This window comes from Spinacia oleracea, chromosome 2 (genome assembly GCF_020520425.1).
Source record: "Spinacia oleracea cultivar Varoflay chromosome 2, BTI_SOV_V1, whole genome shotgun sequence".
In the NCBI taxonomy this organism is placed as follows: Eukaryota; Viridiplantae; Streptophyta; class Magnoliopsida; order Caryophyllales; family Amaranthaceae; genus Spinacia; species Spinacia oleracea.
The window spans coordinates 96,735,091-96,758,004 of NC_079488.1; the positions used below are offsets into that span (position 1 = coordinate 96,735,091).

The 22,914-nt window shown below is 41.4% G+C and overlaps 1 protein-coding gene across 1 annotated transcript; it reads right to left on the reverse strand.

Annotated features, from left to right (window-relative positions):
• Positions 1 to 6,397: 6,397 nt before the first annotated feature.
• Positions 6,398 to 22,397, reverse strand: LOC130467657 (uncharacterized). The gene is made up of 4 exons (XM_056836234.1): positions 21,856 to 22,397; positions 21,569 to 21,759; positions 21,154 to 21,493; positions 6,398 to 6,525 (listed from the first exon to the last, which is right to left on the reverse strand). The coding sequence occupies exons 1-4, from the start codon at positions 22,010 to 22,012 to the stop codon at positions 6,398 to 6,400; spliced, it is 816 nt and encodes a 271-aa protein (XP_056692212.1). The 5' UTR covers positions 22,013 to 22,397.
• Between the last annotated feature and the right edge of the window lie 517 nt (positions 22,398 to 22,914).

Genomic DNA, 22,914 nt, shown 5'->3' on the forward strand with positions numbered 1-22,914 from the left:
AAATTCAAGCATTCTATTCGGCGACTACTCACAGTCTACCTCAACGCCTAGGCTATCCAGACCTACTTCATTAGTAAGACCCCTCAAGGTCTATGTATGTTCAAAGTGCAACCACTCGAGGTCCCTATTCAAGATTCAAACTATAAAGTTCCTACCAATCACGGTCATTCCAAGCAGGACATATACAATTCAAAATTCAAGGTTCCGAAATTCAAGATTCATATCATACAAGTTCGAGTTCTAAGGACTAAGGTTCTACAGTTCCAAGAGTTCAAGTTCAAGGTGGCTACTATGAAATATTTCAAACGGATGTCAAAACTTCCTTCATAAATGACGTTTTAACATAAACTATGGTTATGACACATCCTGACGGTTTTGAGGATCCAAGGAATATTAAAAAGGTATGCAAGCTTAAGAAATCCATTTATGGAATAAAACAAACATTAAAGAGCTGGAATATACGTTTTGATGAAGTCGTCAACAAGTTCCCCTTTATCAAGAACACAGACGAATCTTGTGTAAACAAGAAGGTCAATGAGAGAAATATTTCTTTCCTAGTATTGTATATCGACGACATATTACTTATCTGAAATGACATTCCTATGTTAAACTCTGTCGAGATTTGGCTTTGTAAATGGTTTTCGATGAAGGATTTAGGAGAAGCACAGTACCAACTGGAATCAATTTCTACAGAGATAAATCTAGAAAGATAACTGAAGTAAGTTAGAGCACTTGTATCAATAAGGTGCTGACTAGGTTTAATAGGGATGACTCCAAGAGAGGTCACCTTCCCATGTCTCGTGGAATGGTTCTTAGCAAGACGTAGTGTCCTAAAACACCTGATGCATGTAAGAAGATGAGTGAGATATCATATGCTTCATTGCTTGGTTCAATAATGTATGTTATGATATGTACACGCCTTCATGTTCAGTACGCACTAAGTGCTACAAGTAGATACCAGTTAGACCCAAGAGAGGCACATTGGACTGCTGACATACATCCTTAAGCACCTGAAAAGACACAAGGATAATATTCCTAGTCTACGATGGATGTGATGAATTGATTATAAATGAATTTACGGACGAAAGCTTCCAAACCGACATAGATGTTTTTAGATCACATTCTAGGTTTGCCTTCTGCCTCAAAGGAGGAGCAGTAAGCTGGAAAAGTGTTAAGAAAAGCACCATTGCAGATTCTAGAACTGAAGCGGAGTACGTTGATGCACATGAGGCAGCAAAAGAAGTTGTATGGCTTCAGAAATCATCGGAGAACCTCCATTAAAAACCAATCAATATCTCTTTATTGTGATAATAACGGAACTATTGTCCAGGCGTAATAGCCTATACACTACCAAAAAGTCAATCACATACTTCGTAAATTTCACCTTCTACGAGAATTCGTTAAAAGAGAAGAAGTCGAGAAAAACAAGACTAGAACTGACGACCACATATCAGATCCATTAAATAAACCACTGCCGCAAACGAAACACAACTCGCACACTACAACTATAGGAATCAAGCATGTTGGAGAATGACTTTGATGTCTTTTAAATGTTTTTAGAGTTTAAATACTTTTTTAAGACATTTATGGTTAACCATTCATAGAAATGAAATAAATTATTCATTTTCCCATTTAATTGTATTTTATTAAATGACGAGTCCAACATTAAAGATAGTTTTCCAGGATCATTCTTGTGACAAAGAAATTAAATGCACGTCAAGTGAACTTGAATGTGAAAAGTTGAAAATGGTCATTGTTTGGAAGTTTTCTATAAAGGTGGACACATAGAAAATCCTAGACTACTGGATTGTCGGATGACTAATAGTTTTATTTCTTGAACTATGTGGCATGGAAATGCCACAATAATGTAACACCCCGACAATTCTCTCTTTTCTAAAATAATCTTTTAATATAAAACGTAGAGAATTATCAAGGCATTATCGCCCGTGTAAAAACGTAACGGCTTATCCAGAATTTTGCAGCGGAAAACATAAAACTAACTTTTAGGTTCATAAATAATCGATTACATATTAAGTTCAAAAACCAATTAACGAAAATAAGGAAATATAGATAGTACGGCAGGTTTCAAGTCAAAATTAACAAACCAAGTCACTTAGAAAAACAAATCTAAATACAAGCTCTCTAATCCCGATCCCAATGATGCATCATCTTCAAACCTGTAGATGGGCAACGCTTATTGATCCTTAGAGACTGCTCACCAAAGATGGGTCATCACAGGATCAATAAGGCATAGCCATGATCAACACACACAAACAACGCACGTAATCAGCAAAGCTGAGTACTACATACTAAAACAATAATAATCCTAACATGATACTATTAAACGAATAACCCTAACATGATACTAATGAACATAAATAAGAGCAGACAAAACATGATAATTTGACGACCATACTTGACTAGATTAGGCTAGACTTATAACAATGATATTATTTTAGTTGAAATAGACAATGAACCGAGTTGTCCAACCAAAAGTCTTCCCCAAGGAAGACGAGGTACGGGCGCGACTCCATAACCTCAGTGACCTGCGATATTGAGGAACGTTTGAATAAAATAGAACACGGTGATCAATCCGGTCCCAGAAAAGGCCATGGGCTACCACCATGAACCCCAACTCCTGTTTGTCCGTCACTTTAGACGTGCACAGTCTAAAGCTATTGCTACTCAGTTTCACTTTACATGATTTACAAATTGAGACTCTGTTATGACTCAACAATCACATTTGTTCACAACTGTTTTTATCTTGGAATTAAGTAAGTGATCACCAAGGCATCAATAAAGACTCATTCCAATTAATCCAACCTTTTCTTTAACCATGATCAACCCCTGTATATGGGTATAAGGTTTCAACTTACTAAACAAGGTCCACAGCCCTCATAAAGTAGTGAAAAGCTAAAAAGGGAACAACGATCAATCGATCTGAATCAATGTATATAAAATAATCTAGTGTTCCCAACCAACATGTTTGTATCAATCATCCATACTAACATGTTACAATTCTCATAATGCAATATAGGTTCAATATGTCCGTCCAACAGTATTAAACATGCAATTTCAACATAACCAAGTTCGTCAATAATATCAACATAACCAAGTTCAACAACCATCTCAACACAACCAAGTTAACCAATAAGTTCAACAAGGTTTCAACAATTAGCACACATTCCAAGCACACAGGTATGTACGTACCTTGTGTAAACAACTAATAGGCCACTTTAACACTTTCAAAAGTCGCCTAAAGAGAATTCTCCGCCTAAAACAACCAACAAATATTCCCAATCAACTTCTAATCACTCACAACAATAACAAAGCATTCTAAATACATCCTAAACATATTTAGGACATTCCCTAACATTAAAACTTGAACATTTGATTTCCTAGCATCATAATTATTGAATCAATGATTGAAATTCGTTGAAAACTCTTCGCAAACGTCATACTTTAAATTTTCAGCGATATCAAATCGTTTAAAGCTTTCCCAAAACCAAATTATCATGCTTAGAACATAAAAATAATAATTTTAATTATTCATAACCATTCTATCATGATTTTAAAACTATTAAAATCTTAAAAATTCATGTGTTAATAATTGAAGTTCTCGTTTCAATCAAATTATGTAAATCTGAAATTTAATATTTCAATTATGTAAAATATATAAATCTGAAATTGATAATTGACTAATAAAAACTATACATTTAATTCAATGAAACATAAATTACATAATTTAAACATTTAATTCACATTGGGTTTTTAGGGGATTAACCAAAAAGGGAACAGAGGAGGTTGGCCGGCGGAGCATAGGTGCGGCAGCGACGGAGCATAAGTGAGGCAGCGGCGGAACGACGGTGCGACTGGGGTGCGCGGTGGTTGCTGCCGAAAACAGGGGGAATACGAGTGAGGAGGAGCACGAAAATGAAACAGAAAAGAAGAACGAAAGAGGAAAGAAATGAGGGGAGACTACCGTGCAGCAAGGCGGCGCGACAAGGGCGGCGCACCAGCAGCGACTCGGTGGTGGTGGTTGCGTGCTCTAGGTGGCTGTCGAGCAACATAGACATCAAAACAGAGCCATTGATTAATGAGAGAAACCGAAAGAGAGGGAAAGGAAGAAGAATAAGAGGGAAGAGAAGGAGAGGAGTTTACCGACGAGGGATGACGGTGGTCCGGTGGCTGGGTCGACGGCGGTGGCTGGTACAACAGCCAGTAGGGTTACACGTGAAGGAGGAAGCAAGGTTTGAGGGTTTTGGTGTTTTTGGTTTCACGTGAAATTGAAGCAAGGAGGAGTTGAGTTTCACGTGAAACAAAACAAGGGTGGGGAATTATGGGCTTATTTATTTTGGGCTTACCAAGTTGGTCTAGAATTGGGAATGAATTTTAGTGTTTGAATCCAAAAGGATTATTTTCTAAATTCACGTGTTTTCGTAATTCAAATTCTTTTCAACATAAAATTCTAAAATTATTTTAGTTTCATAAATCGTTGAAATATTTAAAACGTATAAAAATAAATATTCGTAACTTAAATATTTATTTCTAAAATTCGTAAATTCTATTTAAATATAATTAACTATACGTTAAAATATATTAATAAAATGTATAAAATTACGGGGGATTACAATCTACCCCTCTTAAAAGAAGTTTCGTCACGAAACTTGACACGAAAATTCACCAATTTCTCAAAAATTTTCAACTTATTCTTACTGGAGAAGTACTTGTGCCACTAATGTGCACTCTTTTGCCAACTTAAAGTTACTTGTAATATTCACGAACACATTTTCTTGTGCGGAGAATCTATGTACTTTGCATCAGCATGAATAAGTTGCTAAAAATAAGCATAAAAATGCATAAAAACACCATAAAAATAGGTAAAAGCGCGAATTTCTATCGCATTCTACCCCCCTTAAAGAAAACGAGTTACGCCCTCGTAACTCATCCCAGAGAATGACTTTGGATATTTCTACTTCAACGAATCATGCCCCCAAAGCTATATTTCCACTAAAATCGTAGCAAGTGGGATTTCAACACTTCTTTCCACACAATGCCTCAACAGGTTCCATCTTAAAGCTCGCAGAGTAACTATTGTTGCAAGAAATTCAATCACTCTAGTTGGTCTTCCCAATTACCCTTAAAGTCAATAACACAAAATCTCAACATATATTTTGTAGTAATCTCAGTCTGTCTATCGGTTGCAGGATGGAAAAAATACTCATTTCAATGTCGTTCCCAAGATTCACTAGACCTTTTTGCCAAAATTTCAGACTTTTATGGTCGGTAAGGATCTCAGATGTTGCCCCATAAAGATAATGTCTCCAAATCATTCAAAACAAACGCACTAGCAGCTAGCTTTAGGTCATGGGTAGGGTAATTGGTTTCATAAAGTTTCAATTGACGCGACAACAGGTGCGGAGGTCAAACGCTCTTTTAAAATCTAGAAAGCTTTCTCACATTTCTCACTCCACTCGAATTTCGATTCCTCTTTCAACAAGTTGGTCAATGGTTTTTCTCTCTTCGAAAAGTCTTTCACAACCTCCTATAATGGTCATCTAGGCCTAGGAAACTTTAGGTATCGGACACGTTCTTGGAATAGGTCACTCACTCACATCTTGAATCTTAGTAGGATCTACAGAGACTCCTTCTGGTCAACTTTTCCTTTTTACCAAACCTCATTATGCCTTTCATGGGTGTATAACTTTTGGCACAACTCCTAGCTCTTCACCAATTCATATATTTCTTTTCATCTTTTCAAGACAACAATGATTTCTAACGATCCTGGACCACTCAAATCGTCTCTTAGGTTTATTCCCTTACGTAACATAGTTCTCAATCAATTTAGTCCTTCACTTTTCTGTCGGTGTCACTTATACACAGATGACTTCAAGATTCGTATACTTCATTCACATAAAAAAAAATTCTTTCTAAGCGTCTCCAAATAATCCTCAAGTGTTTGTCATGCTCTTTCTCGTTCGTTGAATAAATCAGGATATCATCAATAACATAATAACAAACTTAATTCGGAATTCGTAGAAAATCTCATTCATCAAATCCATAATTAGTGCAGGTGCATTGGTTAACCCAAAGGACGTTACTCTAAACCCATAATGACAATAACGAGTCCTAATGAGGTCTTAGGTATATCTTTATCAGCTATCCTCAATTGGTGATACTTCAAAAACAAGTCAGTCTTCGAGAACACACTCGCCCAATTCAATTGATCCAATATGTCATCTATCCTAGGCAAAGGATACTTGTTCTTGATGATGTTTAGCTCCCTAAAATCGATGCATAATTCCATACTCTTATCTTTCTCCTTAACAAACAACACAGGAGCTCCCCACGGTGATGCACTAGGCCCAATATATTCCTCATCGAACCATTCTTGAAACTATGTCTTCAATTCACTCATTTCAGGAGTTGTCATTCTATATGGTGCTCTAGATATATGCGTCATTCTAGGAACTAAGTCTATAGGGGACTCAACGGCTCTTAGCAAGTGGCATACCTGCAATCTCACTAGGAAACACATCCATGAATTCATTCACAATTGGAACATCCTCGATCTTCATTCCGACTTCTTAACTCACATCTAGCTCACACAACCGAAAAATGGTTCACAAGGCAAGTTCTTAAACAATTTGGCACACCTTATGGTTACAACGGTAGGAATACTTACGGGTAGATCAATCACCTCAAAATCTACTAACTCCAGACTCTTAATAAGAGATGACGAAACAAAAGAATAAGCTTTCCCTGAATCAAATAACTTTCTAACTAGCACGGAGTTAATAGAAAAGTAACAGAAGCTAAGTCAACAGGTCGTTCAGCTTCATTTCGACTTATCACAAACAGTTTGCCCGGAGCCTTATTATAGTTGTTATTCTAATTAGCAGACTTATGGAGGTTTCCTTGGCTGTCTTGCGACCCTATAGGCTTCGAACTCTAATTTCTTGACTGGTTAAATCCCGACTTCACCTGTTTACCACTCTCATCACCATTTTGTTCCTTTTTCTGCTTAGTAAAGCACTCATACTTCCTATGCCCCTTTTTCTGACAATAGTTACAGTTTATTAATTCTCCCTTACAATTCTTACCAGGATGGTTGTTATTGCACATCTTACAGTGATACACTCTCTCAGATTGGTTCCTATTGTTGTGACCCCGTTTGTTCCTTCCTTGAAAGTTTCCATTCCCATTCCCATTTTCATTCATATTTCTCTTGATTCCCTTGGTTTTCTCCAACATTAAACTCTTTTCTTTTCTCCCCAACAACAATATTTTTCTTGTCCCTTCTAGACTGCAAACCATAAATATGAGCAGCTTCCCCATACACAATATCCAAACATGTAAAGGTTTCCCCACCTAATCCTAAGGTGGTCATGCTATAAATCTGCTATAGTATTCATCGATGGTCATGCTCCCCATACTAAGGTTTATGAATTCCTAAACTTTTTGCTTTCTCATAAAAAGTAGGGTAAAACTTTCCCTTAAGGCAGTAACAATTGAATCCTAATTGAATCTCTCAGCAGCGCTAAGCCTAACTTTATTCTCTCTCCACCATAAATCAGCTTCATCTTTCAAATACATGACAACTTGACCCACTCTTATATTCTCAGGACAGTTCACAGCCCCAAACAATTTCTCAAACTCTCTAACCTAGTTCTCTAAAAAGTAAGATCAGTTTGCCCCTTAAAGTATGGTGACTTAGCTTTGGCTAGTCTCTCAAACATGCCCCCGGCAGGATCGGGATGGTCAGTTCTCTCTTGGATCAGCTTTTCCGCCAAGAGGCGAATAGCAACAACTAAGTCATTATTGTTGGTCATTCTATAACACGGCCTGAAATTAATATACTCTATCTTAGGTTCTAAACCTCACTTACATGTCATTCTATATCAAGCAATATTTGATTTGACCATAGAGATCGCCTCAATAAACAATATTCACATAAAATCATTTACGAAGGTGCAACAATCATTGCAAAATGATTCTCCTCTATCATTTGCGAACGACATTCACATAAAGGACATCCGATCGAGGGAAACAAATCAAATTCAATCATCACAAATAATAATAATAATAATAATAATAATAAAAGAAATTATTCCTCTTCGCGTGCCCAAACTAAATCATTGACCACTTGGATAATTAAATATTTAACTTTAATTCCTCAAAAGAAACTTGTATTTCCTAAAGAAAATTTTATTCCTCAAAACAATATTAATAACAATTTCTAAACCATAATAACGTACTTGTCCTCAAAATAAAATAAAGGTTCTATGACATAAATATAAACTACCGCTGGGCGAATTATGGAATTCTCAAAATAGAATAAAGAACAATTCCTTGAAAACTTTAACTTTTATTGCTAACTCCATAAAGGTTTATTGATCCTTCAAAATAATAAAGAACATTTCAAACTTCAATAAACTTTAACCTTAAACTGTTGTTGCTTTGCTACTTATTCTTTAAAACATAAAAGAGCTAATTAACTATTTATGACTTCAAAATATTTGTGGCCTCTTGCCTATCCATTGCTCCTGAAACTTGCGGAGTGAAATTTAGATCTCAAGATTATCGAACTCTTCTTCAGGGTCTTCATCTGGGTCTTCCTCGGGGTTTGCATCTTCACCCATGTCTTCATCTTGATTAGGCTCACTTGCCATCTCCTGTTCACTTTCGAGCTCTGCATCCGAATCACTAGAGATCTCAATGGTTGGCTCATGAGCCGCTGGGTTAGGATTCTCTGCCTCAACACCTACATTCTCATTCTCCACAGCTACATCATTTTCCTCTAGGTCATTATTTACCCTTATTCCCATAGGTTCTTCTGTAACTGAATCTCCAACATGACTCCCTACGATTTTACCGTCTCTAAACCCACTTTCTGCCGCTTCAATAATGGTGGTCAGAATTTCTGAATCATATTTCCATCTACCATCCCAAGTTCCATATTTAGCCAAGTTTGGAGTTCCATTATCAGAATGCATGTCTTTAAACATATCTTTGAGTTCTAGGTATGACATTTGGTTAGGTAAGCAATTAATGATAGTGGCTTCTATGATATCCTTTCTCATTAAGATAGGTTGCCCTTGAACTTTAGCATAATATTCACATCCAAACATGATTTTCTTCACGTAAATATCTGGGGTTTCTATATCAAGTTTCTCGAAGGATCCTATGTTGGTGTACTTGGAAAGAAACATTTTATTCCTGAAATAAACAATTCAAGGTCTCACTAACGATTTTCCAGCCAAAACATAAACAAGGTTCAATGATCAATAAGTTTGGTGGAATCAAACAATTCTTTATGCACATGTAAATGTAACATTAAACAATTAGCACACGCACATACATAACAATCAATTTCTTATGCTTTCCTTGGCTAGCTACTAATGCACATATAATTCTATCTTATATGCCCTTCTTATACTACCCATCTCTCATAAACTAGAGCATTGGAATAATTTAAATAACAAAATAAAAGGACGATAATATAATAAAATTATAACATAGGATAATAACATAAATAAAAATATAAAATAAAGTAAAATAAATTAAGGAAATGCGTAGCGAATAAATTCAAAAATAAAGTTATTAATTCGAAAAAGATTTATATTTTCTAATAACGAATTCTAACTCTTGAAACAACTAAAAAAAATGTACTCATTTTTTTTTGTTTTTTTTTGAATAATAAATAATAAGAAAAATAAAAATGTCGAAAGTATCACTTTAACTTTAATAATAATTTGATTTCGAACTTAAATAAGAAATATTATATACTTTCAAACAGGATAAAAGGAAATCGGCCCCCCAAAAAAAAAGTACCAATTTTGAACACTATAATCCGTAGAAGCTCGATTTTTAAGAAATTTATTTTAAATAACTAGATAGTTAGGCGCCTAAAAATTTATTAAAGTAAAACCTTAGCTCTGATACCACTTTGTAACACCCCGACAATTCTCTCTTTTCTAAAATAATCTTTTAATATAAAACGTAGAGAATTATCAAGGCATTATCGCCCGTGTAAAAACGTAACGGCTTATCCAGAATTTTGCAGCGGAAAACATAAAACTAACTTTTAGGTTCATAAATAATCGATTACATATTAAGTTCAAAAACCAATTAACGAAAATAAGGAAATATAGATAGTACGGCAGGTTTCAAGTCAAAATTAACAAACCAAGTCACTTAGAAAAACAAATCTAAATACAAGCTCTCTAATCCCGATCCCAATGATGCATCATCTTCAAACCTGTAGATGGGCAACGCTTATTGATCCTTAGAGACTGCTCACCAAAGATGGGTCATCACAGGATCAATAAGGCATAGCCATGATCAACACACACAAACAACGCACGTAATCAGCAAAGCTGAGTACTACATACTAAAACAATAATAATCCTAACATGATACTATTAAACGAATAACCCTAACATGATACTAATGAACATAAATAAGAGCAGACAAAACATGATAATTTGACGACCATACTTGACTAGACTAGGCTAGACTTATAACAATGATATTATTTTAGTTGAAATAGACAATGGACCGAGTTGTCCAACCAAAAGTCTTCCCCAAGGAAGACGAGGTACGGGCGCGACTCCGTAACCTCAGTGACCTGCGATATCGAGGAACGTTTGAATAAAATAGAACACGGTGATCAATCCGGTCCCAGAAAAGGCCATGGGCTACCACCATGAACCCCAACTCCTGTTTGTCCGTCACTTTAGACGTGCACAGTCTAAAGCTATTGCTACTCAGTTTCACTTTACATGATTTACAAATTGAGACTCTGTTATGACTCAACAATCACATTTGTTCACAACTGTTTTAATCTTGGAATTAAGTAAGTGATCACCAAGGCATCAATCAAGACTCATTCCAATTAATCCAACCTTTTCTTTAACCATGATCAACCCCTGTATATGGGTATAAGGTTTCAACTTACTAAACAAGGTCCACAGCCCTCATAAAGTAGTGAAAAGCTAAAAAGGGAACAACGATCAATCGATCTGAATCAATGTATATAATATAATCTAGTGTTCCCAGCCAACATGTTTGTATCAATCATCCATACTAACATGTTACAATTCTCATAATGCAATATAGGTTCAATATGTCCGTCCAACAGTATTAAACATGCAATTTCAACATAACCAAGTTCGTCAATAATATCAACATAACCAAGTTCAACAACCATCTCAACACAACCAAGTTAACCAATAAGTTCAACAAGGTTTCAACAATTAGCACACATTCCAAGCACACAGGTATGTACGTACCTTGTGTAAACAACTAATAGGCCACTTTAACACTTTCAAAAGTCGCCTAAAGAGAATTCTCCGCCTAAAACAACCAACAAATATTCCCAATCAACTTCTAATCACTCACAACAATAACAAAGCATTCCAAATACATCCTAAACATATTTAGGACATTCCCTAACATTAAAACTTGAACATTTGATTTCCTAGCATCATAATTATTGAATCAATGATTGAAATTCGTTGAAAACTCTTCGCAAACGTCATACTTTAAATTTTCAGCGATATCAAATCATTTAAAGCTTTCCCAAAACCAAATTATCATGCTTAGAACATAAAAATAATAATTTTAATTATTCATAACCATTCTATCATGATTTTAAAACTATTAAAATCTTAAAAATTCATGTGTTAATAATTGAAGTTCTCGTTTCAATCAAATTATGTAAATCTGAAATTTAATATTTCAATTATGTAAAATATATAAATCTGAAATTGATAATTGACTAATAAAAACTATACATTTAATTCAATGAAACATAAATTACATAATTTAAACATTTAATTCACATTGGGTTTTTAGGGGATTAACCAAAAAGGGAACAGAGGAGGTTGGCCGGCGGAGCATAGGTGCGGCAGCGACGGAGCATAAGTGAGGCAGCGGCGGAACGACGGTGCGACTGGGGTGCGCGGTGGTTGCTGCCGAAAACAGGGGGAATACGAGTGAGGAGGAGCACGAAAATGAAACAGAAAAGAAGAACGAAAGAGGAAAGAAATGAGGGGAGACTACCGTGCAGCAAGGCGGCGCGACAAGGGCGGCGCACCAGCAGCGACTCGGTGGTGGTGGTTGCGTGCTCTAGGTGGCTGTCGAGCAACATAGACATCAAAACAGAGCCATTGATTAATGAGAGAAACCGAAATAGAGGGAAAGGAAGAAGAATAAGAGGGAAGAGAAGGAGAGGAGTTTACCGACGAGGGATGACGGTGGTCCGGTGGCTGGGTCGACGGCGGTGGCTGGTACAACAGCCAGTAGGGTTACACGTGAAGGAGGAAGCAAGGTTTGAGGGTTTTGGTGTTTTTGGTTTCACGTGAAATTGAAGCAAGGAGGAGTTGAGTTTCACGTGAAACAAAACAAGGGTGGGGAATTATGGGCTTATTTATTTTGGGCTTACCAAGTTGGTCTAGAATTGGGAATGAATTTTAGTGTTTGAATCCAAAAGGATTATTTTCTAAATTCACGTGTTTTCGTAATTCAAATTCTTTTCAACATAAAATTCTAAAATTATTTTAGTTTCATAAATTGTTGAAATATTTAAAACGTATAAAAATAAATATTCGTAACTTAAATATTTATTTCTAAAATTCGTAAATTCTATTTAAATATAATTAACTATACGTTAAAATATATTAATAAAATGTATAAATTACGGGGGATTACAAATAATTTGCACAGATATTTATTTGAAAAGATTAGTATCAGACAGACCTACGAAACTTTACTGTAAGAGATGTAAAAAGTCTATCATAAGTAAATTTAATAAAATTAATTAGACACTAATCCTCAATAACTGAGTGATTCAAGGTTACTTGTTTGAGAACTACTTAATTTGATGTTGTTAACCGTCGCACCATAAAATGAGACTATAAAGGCAATGCTCGTGTAATCACCTATCTAACGAAGTCTAACCTCAAGATTGCAAGATCGAGATTGTCCTCCCATTAATTGAGAAGAGATGCCAAAAGCTGTACAAGGTCACTCGTAGAGCTAGAAACTGTAAAATGCATGGTCATGCTCAGATGGAACATGTTGTGGGCAAAATTACCATGCCTTCGTGCACCAATGAAGATGTGACACCTGGCACGTATTGCGCCCCCTAAGCAGAAATCATGCAAAGTCTACTCCGGGGCATGAGTATTAATCTAGGTATCTACAATGTATGTATTTAAGTATGTATAAATGTACGTATAAAACCTATACCTGGAAAAGGGCTTAATTAGTATGTATCCCAAGTGAATTACTAAGCACAATAGGCCCAAATAGCCCACTATTGCTACAAGGGATCAGAGAATTGTAAGGAGAAAGGACACGTGTCCTTTTCCCATTCCCCAGCCAATCATGTAAGGGGAATATTAGGTCATTCCCACAAAAACCTAGTACTATAAATATTCCCACTTCCCTAGAAAAAGGGGTCACAATCAATACATTCTAGAGCAATTGCTGCTCTGCCTTCTCTCTACTTTCTCTCTCTATAAAAATACAATCTTGTTTAATCTTTAAAAGTTACCAAGAAACCTCCAAGGTATCTCACCGGAAAAACCCCACAACATTTGGCGCCGTCTGTGGGGAGGTACGGTAACATGGAAGATCAACGACAGGACAACGATGCTGGGCGGCCTACGCGCGTAGAGCGGCCACCCCTCGAAAGAGAAATGCCGACTGAACATCATACGCCGGCCACAAGAATCACTGAAGATGCCGCACGTACATTTGCGGCCGGGCACACCCCTCGTCACACTGCCGAGGTAGAGGTGCTCAGCGAGGAGGACGACCAGGCCAATCGCACCCCTCCTGGAGGACACCTGTATCCTCGGGTGGATACGGTAATAGAGGAGAACCCTGATATGCCTGTCTCTGTGGGTGCTCTTCGGGCTATTTTGGCTGAGTTCCAAGCTGATGTAGGGAAGACAGTTAATGCTGAGGTACAGAAGAGTATGCTGATTTACACCACTGCTGTGGCTGCAAATCATGAGAGGCCGGCAAGCAATAGGCCAACACTTTCTTTGCGCCCCCCAAATGTCTGGACCAGGCTGACAGGCGAGGACCTAAGGAGACAGCCGCCAACAAGTCAGCCCAATCAGACCATGTCTTACCTACCACGCCGAATGCCACGGCGGCTGATCGGAGAAACGTCCCGAGGACGTGAGCAGCCACGCGCAGAGCAGTTGCCCGACTCTGAGTCTGAACTTTCTGACACTGGGTCAACCCCCGTCATGCCGGATAGACCTCTCCCTCATCCAACTTATACGCATCTGAGCCAGGCACGTCCAGGGGCCACCCGTCCAACCCGTCAAACTCGCGGACGCGAGTCCTCCCTGCGGCTACCCTACTCCAGGCGTCAAGACCCTGTATATCACATTCAGGAGGGGGTGTCCAACATGGCCCTAGGGCACACCACCCCTTTTGCAGACTCCATCATGAGAGCCCCGAGGGAACCCAAAGTCAAGCCGCCCAACATTGATGCTTACGATGGTACCACAGATCCGGACATGCACCTCTTGGTTTACCGGCATCACATGTATGTCCAAGGAACAACTGACTCAACCTGGTGTAAGTATTTTCCGGGCACACTCAAAGGAGTAGCCTCTAAGTGGTTCGAGAGACTTCCAGCCGGAACTATTCGCTCTTTTTCGGAGCTCGAGCTATTGTTCTCTACTCGGTTCATGGATCACAAGGAAGAGAAGAAGACGAGCATGCATCTGAGTAGGATTCAGCAAGGGAAGGACGAGTCCCTGAGGAGTTATGTGAAGAGATTCAATCTAGAGGCAGGGCAAATTCCGGATTTGCCAGATGGTGTTGCATTCGATAACTTCATTCGAGGGCTTAAAAATGGCTCTTTCAAGTTTGATCTGGTAAAGAAAAGCGTCCGAACAATGGCAGAAGTGCTGGATGAGGCGGAGGCCTTCATTCATGCAACAGAGATTTGCAGCGTCCCGAAAGACCCCAGAGGAAGTGATACCGCCGAGCTAGCGGCAAAAAAGGAGAAATTTGAAAAGAAGAACCGGCCTAACGGGACGTGGGCTATTGCAAAAGAATCAGACAGGGCCCCCGGAGCGGCAGGTCAGAAACGGCCCAGAACTTATGATCGGGAGCGTTTCGAGTATAACACAGACATGTACACAATCCTGATGGACGTCGGGTCCAAATATGACATTGATCGTCCATTTCCCATGAAGTCACCACCAGAAAGTAGGGACCCCAAACTGTACTGTCACTTTCACAGTGACATTGGGCATGACACCAATGAATGTAAGAGCTTGAAAAGGGCATTGGACGGCCTAGCCACCAAGGAGTTCTTAAAAAGTTATATCAGCAGGAACACGGGAGGTTCTGGCAAACCCTTCTACAAGAAAAACAAATCCCCTCCCTCGGAGGAAGATGGGAATCGTACCGACCCAGAGTGCGTGGCAGTCATCTCAGGAGGATTGGCCGCCGGCGGGCCGACCATGAGGGGCCAGAAGGATTATGCCAAGCGATTGGGGCAAGTGATGCTGTCCGGCAAGGCCACAGTTGACCCGTTTCCAAAAGTTGAAATCGGCGAGGCCGACCGTGGGAAAATCTCCACCCCGCATGACGATCCTTTGGTAATTGAGTTAAAAGTTGCTAACCTAAGGGTTAGGCGTATTTTGGTTGATACAGGAAGTTCGTCGGACATAATTAGTCTAGAGTGCTTGAATCGGCTGCAACATGATCCCTCAAAAATTGAGAAAATCCACTATCCCATTATAGGCTTCGGAGGTAGTGTCATCCACCCAGTCGGCATAATTACCCTTCCTCTGAGGATGGGAAATAAAAAGGAATCTCGGCAAATGGATGTCCGTTTTCTCATAGTGAAAGATCTGACGGCATATAACATCATCTTGGGGCGTCCCACGTTGAACAGGGCAAAGGCTGTCATTGTGACTCATCTGATGCTTCTTAAGTTCATTTGTGACGATGGGAGCGTCAGCACTATACATGGTGACCAGCAACAAGCTAGAGATTGCTACCTAACCACCTTGAGTCCAGAAGCATGGGGGACGGGTGAAGAGAAAGGGACGTCGAGCAACAAACGAAAATGTGGCGACACGCAACCCAAGGTCGTCAAAGAAACATTAACTATCTCAGCAGGGCACATGGAAGAGAGACGCCCAGAGCCTGTTGGGGACCATTTCAATGTGGTTTTAAACACAGACAAACCTGACAGAGTAGTGCCCATCGGGATTTCTCCTGACGACCCGCTGGCGGCAGAGTTGGTCCACCTTTTGAGAGAATTTGAAGATATCTTTGCTTTCACGGTGGACGAAATGCCGGGTATTGACCCTGCTGTGGCCGTCCATAAGCTGAATGTGGACCCAAACTTTAAACCGGTTCGTCAGAAGAAAAGGAACCATGGGGAAGATAGAAATCAGGCGGCAGCCGCGGAAATACAGAAGTTGATGGAGGCTGGGTTCGTCAGGCCTAGTCAGTACCCCGACTGGGTTGCTAACGTGGTCCTCGTCAAAAAACCTAATGGTACCTGGAGAATGTGTGTTGATTACACCAACCTCAATAAGGCATGTCCAAAGGACAGTTTCCCATTGCCCAAGATTGACCGGCTCGTCGACTCTACAGCGGGGCATGCCATGATGAGCTTTATGGATGCCTACTCAGGGTTTCACCAGATTCCGTTGTGGCCTGACGACCAGGAAAAAACGTCATTTGTTACTGAACAAGGCCTTTACTGCTACAAGGTGATGCCGTTTGGGTTAAAAAATGCACCGGCCACCTTTCAGCGTCTTATTAACACTGTGTTCATTAAGCAGCTCGGCAGGAATATTGAAGCTTACATTGACGATATGATCGTAAAAAGTAAGCTGAGGGCGGCGCACATAACTGATCTCAGAGAGACATTTGAGACTATTCGAGCTTACAACATGAGGTTGAATCCTAAGAAGTGTGTGTTCGGGGTGACGGCAGGCAAATTCTTAGGTTTCTTGATTGATGAAAGAGGAATTGAAGCCAACCCAGACAAAATCCAGGCAGTAATTGATATGAGCTCACCAAAGACAGTGAAGGAGGTCCAGCGGCTCACAGGTTGCTTGGCCGCCCTGGGCAGATTCCTTTCCAGGGCTGGAGACAAGTGCCACTACTTTTTTAGGTCTGTCAGAAAGAAGGCCAAGTTTGAATGGTCGGACGAGGCCGAGGCGGCATTGGTCAGATTAAAGGAGCACTTACACACCTTGCCTCGTCTTGTTAGTCCCTTGCTAGGAGAGACTTTGTACATGTATCTCGCCGTGTCCGAGCACTCGTTGAGTGCCGTTCTACTGACAGAGAGGGAGGGAATACAGATGCCGGTATACTTTGTCAGTCATGTTCTTCAAAATGCTGAAGTTAGATATCCTACAGTGGAAAAGTTTGGCTTAGCTCTGTTCATGGCCAGCAAAAAGCTCCGTCCTTATTTCTTAGCTCACAAAATAGTGATCTACACCGATCAGCCGCTCAAACTGCCCTTCACAAAGCTGGAGGCGTCAGGACGAATGCTGAATTGGGCAATAGAGCTGAACGCCTTTGATATCACCTATGAGCCGAGGAAAGCTGTCAAGGGGCAGGCATGTGCCGACTTCATTGTTGAAATGACGAGGCCAGACTTTTCCAAGAATACAAGCACAGTGTGGACAGTGTATGTAGACGGCTCATCCACACAGAATGGATGTGGAGCAGGGATAATCTGTCACTCCCCAGAAGGAGATACTTTTGAATATGCTATGCGATTTAACTTCCAGGCGTCAAATAATGAAGCCGAATATGAAGCCCTGCTTTGTGGCATTAAAATGTGTAAGGCGGCAGGCGCCGAGGAGATTGTAGCACTATCTGACTCCCAACTGATTGTGAGCCAAGTTAATGGGACCTACGAAGCTAGGGATCCGACTATGGTCAAATACATGCAGGCCGTCCATCAGGAAGTAGAGCCACTGAAAAGTTTTGAAGTAAGGCAAGTCCCTCGCTCGGAAAATAACCAAGCTGATGCCCTGTCAAAGTTGGCAAGTTCCGCGTCTTGTGATACCCCTCGGCACGTGTTCTGGGAGGTAAAAGAGCACAAAAGTGTTGAGCAAATGGAAGTGGAAACTCTTGACAGAACGTCCACATGGATGGATGACATAGTAAACTTCAAAATGAATGGAGTCTTGCCCGAAGACTCAAGGGAAGCGGCAAAACTTCAAAAGAAATGTTCTTGGTTTGAAATGTGGAACGGCACCCTCTACAAAAAGGCCTACTCCCGTCCTTTGTTAAGATGTGTAACACCTGAGAAGGGGCAGGAAATTCTAGAAGACCTTCATCAGGGGTTGTGCAGCTCGCATATTGGTGGAAGGGCTTTGGCTGAAAAGGCACTTCGAACCGGCTATTACTGGCCGACCCTTAAGGAGGACGCAATCTCACTGGTCAAGAAGTGTGACAAATGTCAGCGCTTTTCTCACCTAATACATCAACCGGCACGAGTTCTGACGCCCATTATAAGCCCAATTCCATTTGCTAAATGGGGGATGGATCTCCTAGGCCCATTCACGACCGCACCAGGAGGAAGGCGTTATGTCATCGTTGCTGTAGATTACTTCACCAAATGGGTGGAGGCAGAAGCGCTCAAAAACATAAAAACTGCTGATGTGAGAGCATTCATTTGGAAGAACATCATGACTCGCTTTGGGATTCCACAGGCTATCGTCTTCGATAATGGGCCCCAGTTTGAGACGCCTAAGCTGAAAGAGTGGCTGGCAGATCACGGTATACACACCTGTTTTGCATCAGTCGGACGACCCCAAGCCAATGGTCAGGTTGAGGCGTTCAACAAAATTATCTCTGAAGGAATTAAAAAGAAGCTTGACGAAGCCAAAGGTCTATGGGCTGATGAGCTGCCAAATGTCTTATGGTCCATCCGCACCACGGCTAAGAATTCAACCGGTGAAACACCCTTCTTGCTAGCCTATGGCGCCGAGGCTGTCCTACCCATAGAAATGTGTGAGCCAACGTTGAGAGTCATGCTGTATGACGAAAATGCTAACTGGGAGACAATGAAAGCAGCCTTGGACTTTCTGCCCGAGGTTAGAGGAAATGCAGCGCTCAGACAACAGCTGTACAAGATAAGGATGGCAAGAGAATACAACAAGAGAGTCTCTAATAGAGTGCTCAAAGTGGGAGATTTTGTCCTCAGAAAAATGGAGTCCACAGGACGAGCAAATGAACAAGGTAAGCTGACGCCCACTTGGGAGGGACCTTACGAGATCTATGATGAAGTTAGAGATGGAACCTACCGCATTCAAGACATGCAAGGCCGCCCTATTTCGCGCACTTGGAATGCCGACAATCTCAAGAAATATTTCTTCTAGATATGTGCTAAGCCTTGTCTTACTTACCACGATCCATTGCCCAAGGGGCGGCCTCTAATGGTCATAGTAGGGTAGTAATTACTTTTGTAACCGGCTAAATTCGCCTTGCAAAGTTATAAATAATACTACTCTATTTGTCTCGTAATATTTATTGCTCGCACAATGAATATAAACATATACACTCCAATGCATAACCAAAGCCTAATTGTATGACGGCCTGAGAAGTGGCCCAGATTAGCAAAAACTCAGCAAGACTAATTGTTTGAAGCCTAAGAAGTGGCCCAGATTAGCACCAAGTTGTAGGCTGATCACCTATCCAACTCCCCTCCCAATATAAGCAAGCCGCTGGCCGACCAGTACAGCATAATAAGTGCCAGCGGCACGAATAAACTTAAATCGTAAGTTATTTGTTCAAAAGCCCAGCGGCATGAACAACTTTGAAACATAGGTTGTTCGCTCAAAAGCCCAGCGGCATGAACAACTTTGAAACATAGGTTGTTTGCTAAAAAGCGCGGCGGCACGCATGTTTGGCCGGCCAGTCCATTTGACGAGCATGTCTAGCGGCAATCATACCTATTGATTGACTTGCGCCAATCAATATCGTTATAGACATGCTCGCCAAAGAAGGCGACGACCACAGTGGGGCCTAGCACATGCTCAGTTGCCAGCGGCACCAACCACTTGGAAACAAAGGTTGTCCGCTCAAAAGTTCAGCGGCACGATTAACTTCGAAACAAAGGTTGTTTGCTCAAAGTTAGGCGGCACGAACGTTTGGCCGTACAGTCCATTTGACGAGCATGTCTAGCGGCAATCATACCTATTGATTGACTTGCGTCAATCAATATCGTTATAGACACGCTCGCCAAAGAAAGTGACGACCAAAGTAGGGCCTAGCACATGCTCAGTTGCCAGCGGCACCAACCACTTGGAAACAAAGGTTGTCCGCTCAAAAGTTCAGCGGCACGATTAACTTCGAAACAAAGGTTGTTTGCTCAAAGTTAGGCGGCACGAACGTTTGGCCGTACAGTCCATTTGACGAGCATGTCTAGCGGCAATCATACCTATTGATTGACTTGCGTCAATCAATATCGTTATAGACACGCTCGCCAAAGAAAGTGACGACCAAAGTAGGGCCTAGTGCATACTCAGTTGCCTGCGGCATCAACGTGCTTAGTGTACACTCGGTTGCACCTTGGCAATCATACCTATTGATTAAGCCTATTAAGCCTATTGATTAAGGAATAATCAAATTATGAAGAGCAAGTAAATGCGAGATAAGAGAAACATCAAAAAACCTATTTACTTATAAAACAACGCCCGTAGAAAGGCGTGTAAAAGTAGCTCAGAATTCTTGACCATAAAAAAGAAAGAAAATTGTTGTGTGCTCAGCAGGCACAATGATACAGACGCCATCAGCGCCAAAACTTTACAACATAATTGTTTTTGCCCTTAGGCACGGGAACGCTTGAATAAAATTTTAAAAAAGCAGGAAAGGAAGCAAATCAGGGAGCGGCCGCATCGTCCTCGTCATCAGATGATACAAACTCAGGGGGCGGCTGACCAAGACGTTCAGCAGCCAACACAGCGGCACTGTGCTCCATTCGCCGCTGGAACCACCCAAGATCATACTCTGACATGTGGCTCTCCCAGGCGTGCTTAACAGCGTCCTTGGTCGCTTGTTCCCCCTGATCATAGGATTCCAGAAGACGCTCACGCAAGGTGCGAACTTGCGATCTGGCCGTCTCTAGCTCCCCACGAAGATGCTCGGCTTCCTCAGCCGCCTCTTTGACCTGAGGGTACTCCCGCAACTGGTCCTGAAGCGCCCGTATTTCCGCCGCCGCTGTCTTGGCCTCCTCGACCATTGCCACCATGTCCTTGTCCTGCGCCAAGATCTTCTTAAGCAGCTCGGCCTTGTCAGATCTCAACGCAGCCACCTCCTTCGCTTGAAGGTCTATGGTCGTCTGCATCTGCAGGCGGACCTCTTCAATGGACTTGAACGCATAGTCGCCATGGTGGGTGGACTCAGCCACCTGAGCTTTGAGCTCCTCAGCAGTGCGGGTCTTCCAACTCTTGCAGAATTCCATGCGGCAGAACAACTGCAAAAGAAGCTACATATTAGTAAATGACTCTAAAAGAGAAGACAAGTACAAGCAAGTTGGAAATAGACTTACGTCGAGAAGAGTGGCCTGGATCGCACCAAACTGGGCGTCAGTCTTGCGGCCAGGAAGAGAAGCAACATACTCTGCGGGGACGGCCTTAAAAACCTTGCGGCATATAGCCACCCTATCCTTTGACGAATAGTGGGGAGTAGCAGGTACGTTCTCATCCTCGGCAGCAGCTGCATCCTTCCCTTTGTCTTTGGCTATAGGAAAAACAACGGCCTTAGGATGACGCGGAGAGTAAGAAGAACTGCCAGAGGAGGCTCGATACGTCTGAACGACGTTCGAATAATACTTACCGCCCGAAGACCTAGCTCGGCGGGCCACCTCCGCCGGTATCTGAGAGCGGACGTCGGCCGGGATTCCCGAAAGAGGGTCCTCCAGCTCGTCCGGATGCCCACCGGACCTCGATTTGGACACCAAGTCCACCACCAGAGACGGCTTGTCCACGCCCATCTCTTCGTCATCAGGGCATCCCCCCTCAGCAACCTTCGACTCGTCTTTCTTCACGAGACGGCGAGGTAGGGGTTTTGGCTTCTTGAAGGTACTCGGAGTCTCCGAGCCAGCCGGCACAGCTCTCTTCTTCAGCTGGGACAGAGTCGTCCCCTTCTTCTTCCCTGACGCCCTAGCCGCGTCCTTAGCTTGCTAAAAAAGAAAGGACAGTCAAATATTAGGCCTCGTCATCTATCGCAAGTCACTCACCATATAGTGGCTCGTCATTAAAAAGGACGCCCATCTTAAAAATGACGGCGTACCTGATCAATCACAAGTCACTCACCATGTAGTGGCTCGTCATTAAAAAGGACGCCCATCTCAAAAATGACGAGGCGTACCTCATCAATCACAAGTCACTCACCATGTAGTGGCTCGTCATTAAAAAGGACGCCCATCTCAAAAATGACGAGGCGTACCTCATCAATCACAAGTCACTCACCATGTAGTGGCTCGTCATTAAAAAGGACGCCCATCTCAAAAATGACGAGGCGTACCTCATCAATCACCAGTCACTCACAGAACAGTGGCTCGTCATTAAAAAGGACGCCCGTCTCAAAAATGACGAGGCGTACCTCATCAATCACAAGTCACTCACAGAACAGTGGCTCGTCATTAAAAAGGACGCCCGTCTCAAAAATGACGAGGCGTACCTTTTCAATCACAAGTCACTCACAGAACAGTGGCTCGTCATTGAAAAAGGACGCCCGTCTTAAAAATGACGGGGCGTACCTTATCAATCACAAGTCATTAAATAGTGGCTCGTCATTGAAAAAGGACGCCCGTCTTAAAAATGACGGGGCGTACCTTATCAATCACAAGTCATTAAATAGTGGCTCGTCATTAAAAAAGGACGCCCGTCTTAA